Source organism: Salvelinus alpinus, chromosome 18 (assembly GCF_045679555.1).
Source record: "Salvelinus alpinus chromosome 18, SLU_Salpinus.1, whole genome shotgun sequence".
NCBI classification, from domain to species: Eukaryota; Metazoa; Chordata; class Actinopteri; order Salmoniformes; family Salmonidae; genus Salvelinus; species Salvelinus alpinus.
The window spans coordinates 50073725-50085208 of record NC_092103.1 but is presented as its reverse complement, the minus strand read 5'-3'; the positions used below and the strand labels follow the sequence as shown (position 1 = coordinate 50085208).

At 42.1% G+C, this 11484-nt stretch overlaps 1 protein-coding gene across 5 annotated transcripts in view; it reads left to right on the top strand.

The window, feature by feature from the left end:
* Nucleotides 1-1608: 1608 nt before the first annotated feature.
* ptbp3 (polypyrimidine tract binding protein 3) overlaps nucleotides 1609-11484 on the top strand; it is a 142210-nt gene continuing 132334 nt past the window's right edge. For 2 of the 5 annotated variants that reach the window (XM_071351542.1, XM_071351543.1), the window contains exon 1: nucleotides 1611-1875. Coding sequence is in view for 1 of the 5 variants with exons in the window: in XM_071351545.1 (XP_071207646.1) it covers nucleotides 1872-1875 (4 nt within the window). In the remaining 4 variants the exon portion in view is untranslated. Of the gene's footprint in view, nucleotides 1876-11484 lie in introns of all 5 variants that reach the window. The other 3 variants (XM_071351545.1, XM_071351547.1, XM_071351546.1) reach the window with 3 other exon arrangements.

Below are 11484 nucleotides of genomic sequence, written 5' to 3'. Positions count from 1 at the left end.
GTGACCGTGGTTAACCGATTTTTGTACTCCGACGTCCTTGGGTAGGTGGAGGGAGTCTGGAAGGGCATCTAGGAATCTTTGTGTTGTCTGTGAATTTATAGCACGGCTTTTGATGATCCTTGGTTGCGGTCTGAGCAGATTATTTGTTGCGATTGCAAACATAACAAGATGGTGGTCTGATAGTCCAGGATTATGAGGAAAAACATTTAGATCCACAATATTTATTCCACAGGACAAAACTAGATTCAGGGTATGACTGTGGCAGTGAGTAGGTCCGAAGACATATTGGACAAAACCTACTGAGTCGATGATGGCTCCGAAAGCCTTTTGGAGTGGGTCTGTGGACTTTTCCACGTGAATATTGAAGTCACCAAATATTATCTGCCATGACTACAAGGTCCGATAAGAATTCAGGGAACTCAGTGAGGAACTCTGTATACGGACCAGGAGGCCTGTAAACATTAGCTATAAAAAGTGATTGAGAAGGCTGCATAGATTTCATGACTAGAAGCTCAAAGGACAAAAACACAGTCATTTCATTTTTTGTAAATTGAAATTTGCTGTCGTAAATGTTTGGTTTAGGGGTTTGGGAAAACAGGATTTTGAATGGGAATCCTGTAGGCTACATTAAGATGAATCAATATATTTTTCACAGCTAGCTGTAATGCAGTGCTCTGATGACACACACACACACACACACACACACACACACACACACACACACACACACACACACACACACACACACACACACACACACATTCACAGAGGGTGAGAGAGAGAAAGAGAGTGACATAGGGAGCAGTAGAATGTTAGGAACTATAGCTTTCCCTTGTATTTGAGTAATGTTTTAATTGCATAGCCTATGTATACAAGACTGGTCAGACTGGTGCAACAGGTTTGTACATGCTGCAGTCTCAGGGTGCTTTGGTAAGCTGTGTGCTCACTGTGCTGCATAGAACCATGATGGAACAACCATTGACAGTGCAGTAAACAAGGAATGGCCCAAATGTAGTAAGTGTGTGTGTGTGGGGGGGGGACAATTCAATTCGTATAAATGGGGACATTTCACCGGTTCCAACAAGGAAAAATGCTGTTTTAAGTTTAAGGTTACAAGTAGGGTTAGTTTTGGGTTTAAGTTCTGTTTAAGGTCAGGGAAAATAGGATTTTGAATGGGACTAAATTGTTTGATCCCACAATGATAGTAAAATACTCACATGTTTGTGTTAATTATTCCTTAAAACTGTATATGATTAAAAAAATCTTTAAGCCCCCAAAACAAAAAGTGCTATGATTTCATGGTGTTTTCTCATGGGTAAATTAGTGTGGCCAATTAATTAAAGTGAGTCTTGGATCAGTGTGATCCATTAACTTAATTCATTAATACCTGCCATTGAACAAGATTATTCCTGTTCAACTAACTGCTAGTCTGCAGCAGACATTCGACTAGAGTCCACTCTGTCCCTAGATGAGATCTCAGTCTTTATCGCTGACATGGCGTCACAGATATATTCTATCCTAATTTCTATCCAAACTGTATGCGCGGTGATGGCGCGCTAGGGCGCAGAGTGGTGTACATGGATGTGCGTTCGTTGTTGGAAGTGACAAAGGTGTGTGTCTATGTTGGAGCTGCCTGAGAGGAGAGGCCATTTTGTACAGCGAGGCAGGCAGGCAGGCAAGGCGTCTGTACATGTCTGTCTGTGTATTTTCACGTCAGTTTAACAGGAAGCGTGCCATTGTGCGTATGAGAGCGAACATTTCAGTGTTGGAGGGGCACGAGCTAGCTGAGCAGTAGTAACAACACCCAAACCGATTTCTTCACTTTCCTGAGCGTTCACTGTCCTTTCTACACTGTTTCCTCTGTGCAATGGATGGGTATGTTGTTGTTTTTCTTTACAGTAATTGCCCATTACACAAACGCATGTAACATTTTTGCATAGCACCTCGTACTGTTTAATGTCTAGTGGAATTATAGTCACGGATAGAAAATGTAGAGAATTGAACGCGGTAGGGGGGCGCAAACAAGCCCCCCCTCGCAGCCTAAACCTAACCTTCTTTTAAGTGTTCACATAGATTTATTGGTCTTATTCTGTTCAATTAAGGACTTCACGTCACTGAAAAAAACTATAGATTAGAGAGGCCATCATATTTCTGTGTCTATGCGCATGGACGTTTGCTTGTTCATTATCTAGAGTTGACTTCATAAAGTAATAGAAAATAGCCCGTTTTCCTTCAGTTGTTGAGTTAGTTGCCAACGCTTTGTCTATTGTCTCTACTCTCGCATGATATGTGCCATTACTGTAAGTAATACAGTATCGCCACACATGGACAGTAAAAGTAACAAATCAAGACATTGATTAAGATATGCTGCCATTTTAAGATATGTAAGGGGCGTTTCTTTCTTCGCGAAAACAACAGAGGCTCTTGATACATAAGACTATCTAAAGCATCATTTAGAGAATATGTAGAACTAGTTTGAACAGAATAGTCTTCAGGTAAAACGATGTAATTTAAGCATAGATATACATGATATCAGAGCTGTTTTAACACACGGAATATGAGCTATTCTAAATCATTGTTTACTACTCGTGTGCGTGGGAAAATAACGGCATGTGGGCGGGGGGCTGGTTCGATAGATTTATAAAATCTTCCTCCTACAACATTTTCAGATAATTATTTTCAGATACATATGCTCCATATGCTCAATTATCCAACAGGTGTATCGGCGTTGGGCTGCACACATTAACAATAACTTAGTAATAACATGTAATAAAACCGTCATAGCCTATGACGCGTTTTTTTTTTGTATCCTATAAACTAACTTGCAATTGGTGACCATAATTGTGCAGTTTGGTTCGCCAATTTGTATCATTTCTATCTATGCCACCTCAACTTCGAATGGTCTGCCACGCTGCCTGCCTTGCCTTCTCTTCCCCAAACAAAAGACAACGGTTCTGTGTGTCGCTGCTTTAACTGTTGGCCGCTCTGTCCTCTCTCCATTTCTAAGTTCATGTAACAAATACAATGCAACAATGTAACGACGTGGCAGTGGATCATCACTTCAATCACTTACACGAGTTAGTTAGTTTGGGGGCCTCGTGTAGGATGTGGATATACAAAGTAGCACGACATGTAGTGGATGATTCCAATGTGCAGTGAGCTGATTGATGTGTGTTGTGAGCTTCTCCAATGGGGATTTCCGTGATTGTACATCACACATCTCTACGGCAACTATCGGTGATAAGGCAGGCTATTGTTTTGGCGTGTGAGCTGTTTGCCACATCATCCCGTCTTGATGTGAACCAAAAACACAACAGCTGTCTTATTGTTGATGAATGCGTGTCATCATAACACGAAGCGGGTTCCCATCGAACCTTTTTATGCAGTAAAGTAGACCTACATGTCGGATAAAACATGTCATGACAGGCCTGATGGAAACAGAACATTTTGTCGGTAAACTTTCCACGTTTCGAGAAAAAAAAACGAAATACGCTAAGACAAGGTGGGATCTTTTTGTTTCGGTAAAGTTAATTATGCAAGAAATGTCGATGGAAACGTTTTTATACGCGAATGTTGATATAATAACCAACATAGGACATGTTGTGTGTTCCTCCCACTGCGACTCGTCGGGAAAGCATGCAGGTTATTAGGCTACAGATGAGTTATTATAAATTATTAATAAGATTACTTATTAGGCTATAAGTTATGAACTTCACAGAGTGGTGAAAGTGCATGATGCTGCTTTCCAATAAATATCGAGGGTCTTATTCTGGTGACATGATGATCGATGCTTGACTGCCGTTTTGACAAATAAAAAATAATATCGCTCTGTTGTCCATTATAATCTCACCATGTATGGTTGGTTAGAGGGCACATGCCAAGGCACACTCGCTATATAACTACCTTTTTTTGGTGAGAAAACCATCAGTAAAGTTGAAAATGCGATGGAAACCCATTTAACTTGTATTTTTTATTCAGTACATGGGAATTTTACCTCAACATTTATATACAGTTGAAGTCGGAAGTTGACATACACCTTAGCCAAATAGATTTAAACTCGGTTTTTCACAATTCCTGACATTTAATCAGAGTAAAAATGCCCTGTCTTAGGTCAGTTAGGATCACCACTTTATTTTAAGAATGTGAAATGTCAGAATAATAGTAGAGAGAATTATTTATTTCAGCTTATACTTTTGGAGTTCTACCATTTTTTTCTGAGGTCTTGGCTGATTTCTTTTGATTTTCCCATGATGTTAAGAAAAGAGGCACTGAGTTTGAAGGTAGGCCTTGAAATACATCCACAGGTACACCTCCAATTGACTCAAATGATGTCAATTAGCCTATCAGAAGCTTCTAAAGCCATGACATAATTTTCTGGAATTTTCCAAGCTGTTTAAAGGCACAGTAAACTTAGTGTATGTAGACTTCTGACCCACTGGAATTGTGATACAGTGAATTATAAGTGAAATAATCTGTCTGTAAACAATTGTTGGAAAAATTCCTTGTGTCATGCACAAAGTAGATGTCCTAACCGACATGCCAAAACTATAGTTTGTTAACAAGACATTTGTGAAGTGGTTGAAAAACGAGTTTTAATGACTCCAACCTAAGTGTATGTAAACTTCCGACTTCAACTGTATAGATGTGCACTAGGCTACATCACCACGCACAGCCTTTCATCCACAGCAGGTCAATTTGATGGAAACCTGTGGGGAAAATGCTCATATTGTTTTTATGTGGATTAAAGAATATTCGCAAGGAAATCTGTCACCAATTGGATGTAAAACCTAGCTACAGTGATAACAAATAAATGAATCAAGAAGTTGTTTATGACGTGGGGAAATAGGCCTAAGTGATATGTGGGTTTGCTGAACACACTGCCAACGGTAGGCGTTTAACATATTTGCACAGGTGGTGGAAAAACTACCCAATTGTCATACTTGAGAAAAAGTAAAGATACCTTAATAGAAAATGACTCAAGTAAAAAGGAATGTCACCAAGTAAAATACTACTTGAGTTAAAGTCTAAAATAATCTGCTTTTAAGTGTACAGTGGTGGGAAAAGTACTCAATTGTCATACTTGAGTAAAAGTAAAGATACCTTAATAGAAAATAACTCAAGTAAAAAGGAGTTAAAGTCTAAAATAATCTGGTTTTAAGTGTACAGTGGTGGGAAAAGTACTCAATTGTCATACTTGAGTAAAAGTAAATGCTGTACATACATCAAATTCCTTGTATTAAGCGAACATGACGGCACGATTTTCTTGTTTTGTTAATTTCCGGACAGTCAGGGGAACACTACAACACTTGGACATCATTTACAAACGGAGTATTTGTGTACATACTTTCTTTAGCAATGTAGTGGAGTAAAAGTAGAAGTTGTCAAAAACATAAATAGTAAAGTACAGATACAGAAAAAAAACGACTTTTGTTGTACTTTAAAGTATTTTCTACCACTGTATTTGCACCAAATGTTCAATCATGCATGAATGATGAGACTCGTTTTGGTTCAGTTCCCTTTCGCCATGTCTTGTTTATTAAAACAGAAAACTCAACTCATACAGGGATTTTCAGTGTTTTAGTAATTATGAATTATAAATGGTCTACTCTGTGTTTCCTTTACACAACCTACAGCAATGATGATAAGAATTAAGTAGTTATCACGGTCTAACGGACCTGTTGCAATAGCAAGGTCTGTCTAACGGACCTGTTGCAATAGCCAGGTCTGTCTAACGGACCTGCTGCAATAGCAAGGTCTGTCTAACGGACCTGCTGCAATAGCAAGGTCTGTCTAACGGACCTGCTGCAATAGCAAGGTCTGTCTAACGGACCTGCTGCAATAGCAAGGTCTGTCTAACGGACCTGCTGCAATAGCAAGGTCTGTCTAACGGACCTGCTGCAATAGCAAGGTCTGTCTAACGGACCTGCTGCAATAGCAAGGTCTGTCTAACGGACCTGCTGCAATAGCAAGGTCTGTCTAACGGACCTGCTGCAATAGCAAGGTCTGTCTAACGGACCTGCTGCAATAGCAAGGTCTGTCTAACGGACCTGCTGCAATAGCAAGGTCTGTCTAACGGACCTGCTGCAATAGCAAGGTCTGTCTAACGGACCTGTTGCAATAGCAAGGTCTGTCCAATGGACTTGCTGCAATAGCAAGGTCTGTCTAACGGACCTGCTGCAATAGCAAGGTCTGTCTAACGGACCTGTTGCAATAGCAAGGTCTGTCTAACGGACCTGTTGCAATAGCAAGGTCTGTCTAACGGACCTGTTGCAATAGCAAGGTCTGTCCAATGGACTTGCTGCAATAGCAAGGTCTGTCTAACGGACCTGCTGCAATAGCAAGGTCTGTCTAACGGACCTGTTGCAATAGCCAGGTCTGTCTAACGGACCTGTTGCAATAGCCAGGTCTGTCTAACGGACCTGTTGCGATAGCAAGGTCTGTCCAATGGACCTGCTGCAATAGCAAGGTCTGTCCAATGGACCTGCTGCAATAGCAAGGTCTGTCTAACGGACCTGTTGCAATAGCAAGGTCTGTCTAACGGACCTGCTGCAATAGCAAGGTCTGTCTAACGGACCTGTTGCAATAGCCAGGTCTGTCTAACGGACCTGTTGCAATAGCAAGGTCTGTCTAATGGACCTGCTGCAATAGCAAGGTCTGTCCAATGGACCTGCTGCAATAGCAAGGTCTGTCTAATGGACCTGTTGCAATAGCAAGGTCTGTCTAACGGACCTGTTGCAATAGCAAGGTCTGTCTAACGGACCTGTTGCAATAGCAAGGTCTGTCTAACGGACCTGTTGCAATAGCAAGGTCTGTCCAATGGACTTGCTGCAATAGCAAGGTCTGTCTAACGGACCTGCTGCAATAGCAAAGTCTGTCTAACGGACCTGTTGCAATAGCCAGGTCTGTCTAACGGACCTGTTGCAATAGCCAGGTCTGTCTAACGGACCTGTTGCGATAGCAAGGTCTGTCCAATGGACCTGCTGCAATAGCAAGGTCTGTCCAATGGACCTGCTGCAATAGCAAGGTCTGTCTAACGGACCTGTTGCAATAGCAAGGTCTGTCTAACGGACCTGCTGCAATAGCAAGGTCTGTCTAACGGACCTGTTGCAATAGCCAGGTCTGTCTAACGGACCTGTTGCAATAGCAAGGTCTGTCTAACGGACCTGCTGCAATAGCAAGGTCTGTCCAATGGACCTGCTGCAATAGCAAGGTCTGTCTAACGGACCTGTTGCAATAGCAAGGTCTGTCCAATGGACCTGTTGCAATAGCAAGGTCTGTCTAATGGACCTGTTGCAATAGCAAGGTCTGTCTAACGGACCTGTTGCAATAGCCAGGTCTGTCCAATGGACCTGTTGCAATAGCAAGGTCTGTCTAATGGACCTGTTGCAATAGCAAGGTCTGTCCAATGGACCTGTTGCAATAGCAAGGTCTGTCTAATGGACCTGTTGCAATAGCAAGGTCTGTCCAATGGACCTGTTGCAATAGCAAGCTCTGTCCAATGGACCTGTTGCAATAGCAAGGTCTGTCCAATGGACCTGTTGCAATAGCAAGCTCTGTCCAATGGACCTAATGCAATAGCAAGGTCTGTCTAATGGACCTGTTGCAATAGCAAGGTCTGTCTAATGGACCTGTTGCAATAGCAAGGTCTGTCCAATGGACCTGTTGCAATAGTGAGGTCTGTCTAACGGACCTGTTGCAATAGCCAGGTCTGTCTAACGGACCTGTTGCAAAAGCAAGGTCTGTCCAATGGACCTGTTGCAATAGCAAGGTCTGTCCAATGGACCTGCTGCAATAGCAAGGTCTGTCCAATGGACCTGCTGCAATAGCAAGGTCTGTCTAACGGACCTGTTGCAATAGCAAGGTCTGTCTAATGGACCTGTTGCAATAGCAAGGTCTGTCCAATGGACCTGCTGCAATAGCAAGATCTGTCCAATGGACCTGCTGCAATAGCAAGGTCTGTCTAACGGACCTGTTGCAATAGCAAGGTTGGTCTAACGGACCTGTTGCAATAGCAAGGTCTGTCCAATGGACCTGTTGCAAAAGAGCAGGTTTATTGCTATCAGGTATCGCTTTTGACAAACTGTTTTCGTAGTCATTCACCCTACACACTAGACCCTACACACTAGACCCTACACACTAGACCCTACACACTAGACCCTACACACTAGACCTTATCACACTAGACCCTACACACTAGACCCTACACACTAGACCCTACACACTAGACCTTATCACACTAGACCTTATCATACTAGACCTTATCACACTAGACCTAATCACACTAGACCTTATCATACTAGACCTTATCACACTAGACCTAATCACACTAGACCTTATCACACTAGACCCTACACACTAGACCTTATCACACTAGACCCTACACACTAGTCCCTACACACTAGACCTTATCACACTAGACCTTATCACACTAGACCTTATCATACTAGACCTTATCACACTAGACCCTACACACTAGACCTTATCACACTAGACCCTACACACTAGACCCTACACACTAGACCTTATCACACTAGACCTTATCACACTAGACCTTATCACACTAGACCTAATCACACTAGACCTTATCACACTAGACCTTATCACACTAGACCCTACACACTAGACCCTACACACTAGACCTTATCACACTAGACCCTACACACTAGACCCTACACACTAGACCTTATAACACTAGACCTTATCACACTAGACCTTATAACACTAGACCTTATCACACTAGACCCTACACACTAGACCTTATCTCACTAGACCTTATCACACTAGACCCTACACACTAGACCTTATCACACTAGACCTTATCACACTATACCTTATAACACTAGACCTTACACACTAGACCCTACACACTAGACCCTACACACTAGACCTTACACACTAGACCTTATCACACTAGACCTTATCACACTAGACCCTACACCCTAGACCCTACACACTAGACCCTACACACTAGACCCTACACACTAGACCTTATCACACTAGACCCTACACACTAGACCCTACACACTAGACCCTACACACTAGACCTTATCACACTAGACCTTATCATACTAGACCTTATCACACTAGACCTAATCACACTAGACCTTATCATACTAGACCTTATCACACTAGACCTAATCACACTAGACCTTATCACACTAGACTCTACACACTAGACCTTATCACACTAGACCCTACACACTAGACCCTACACACTAGACCTTATCACACTAGACCTTATCACACTAGACCTTATCATACTAGACCTTATCACACTAGACCCTACACACTAGACCTTATCACACTAGACCCTACACACTAGACCCTACACACTAGACCTAATCACACTAGACCTTATCACACTAGACCTTATCACACTAGACCCTACACACTAGACCCTACACACTAGACCTTATCACACTAGACCCTACACACTAGACCCTACACACTAGACCTTATAACACTAGACCTTATCACACTAGACCTTATAACACTAGACCTTATCACACTAGACCCTACACACTAGACCTTATCTCACTAGACCTTATCACACTAGACCCTACACACTAGACCCTACACACTAGACCTTATCACACTAGACCTTATCACACTATACCTTATAACACTAGACCTTACACACTAGACCCTACACACTAGACCCTACACACTAGACCTTATATCACTAGACCTTATCACACTGGAACTTATCACACTAGACCTTATCAAACTATACCTTATCACACTAGACCTTATCACACTAGACCTTATCACACTTGACCTTATCACACTAGACCCTACACACTACACCTTATCACACTAGACCCTACACACTACACCTTATCACACTAGACCTTATCACACTAGACCTTATCGCACTAGACCTTATCACACTAGACCTTACACACTAGACCCTACACACTAGACCTTATCACACTAGACCTTATAACACTAGACCCTACACACTAGACCTTATCACACTAGACCTTATCACACTAGACCTTATCGCACTAGACCCTACACACTAGACCTTATCAAACTAGACCTTATCACACTAGACCTTATCACACTAGACCTTATCACACTAGACCTTACACACTAGACCTTATCACACTAGACCTTATGACACTAGACTGTATCACACTAGACTCTACACACTAGACCCTACACACTAGACCTTATCACACGAGACCCTACACACTAGACCTTATCACACTAGACCCTAAACACTAGACCCTACACACTAGACCCTACACACTAGATCCTACACACTAGACCTTATCACACTAGACCCTACACACTAGACCTTATCAAACTAGATCCTACACAATAGACCTTATCACACTAGACCCTACACACTGACCTTATCATAATAGACCTTATCACACTAGACCTTATCGCACTAGACCTTATCACACTAGACCTAATCACACTAGACCTTATCGCACTAGACCTTATCACACTAGACCTTATCACACTAGAACTTATCACACTAGACCTATTCACACTAGACCTTATCACACTAGACCCAACACACTAGACCCTACACACTAGACCTTATCACACTAGACCCTACACATTAGACCTTATCACACTAGACCTTATCACACTAGACCCAACACACTAACCTTATCACACTAGACCTTATCACACTAGACCCAACACACTAAACCCTACACATTAGACCTTATCACACTAGACCTTATCACACTAGACCCAACACACTAAACCCTACACATTAGACCTTATCACACTAGATTTTATCACACTAGACCCAACACACTAAACCCTACACATTAGACCTTATCACACTAGACCTTATCACACTAGACCTATTCACACTAGACCTTATCGCACTAGACCCTACACACTAGACCTTATCAAACTAGACCCTACACACTAGACCTTATCACACTAGACCCTACACACTAGACCTTATCACACTAGACCTTATCACACTAGACCCTACACACTCGATCCTACACACTAGACCTTATCACACTAGATCTTATCACACTAGACCTTATCACACTAGACCTTACACACTAGACCCTACACACTAGACCTTACACACTAGACCTTACACACTAGACCCTACACACTAGACCTTACACACTAGACCCTACACACTAGACCTTATCACACTAGACCTTACACACTAGACCCTACACACTAGACCTTATCACACTAGACCTTATCACACTAGATCCTACACACTAGACCTTATCACACTAGACCTTATCACACTAGACCTTATCATACTAGAACCTACACACTAGACCTTATCACACTAGACCCTACACACTAGACCTTATCACACTAGACCTTATCACAATAGACCCTACACACTAGACCTTATCACACTAGACCTTACACACTAGACCCTACACACTAGACGTTACACACTAGACCCTACACACTAGACCCTACACACTAGAACCTACACACTAAACCTTATCACACTAGACATTATCACACTAGAACCTA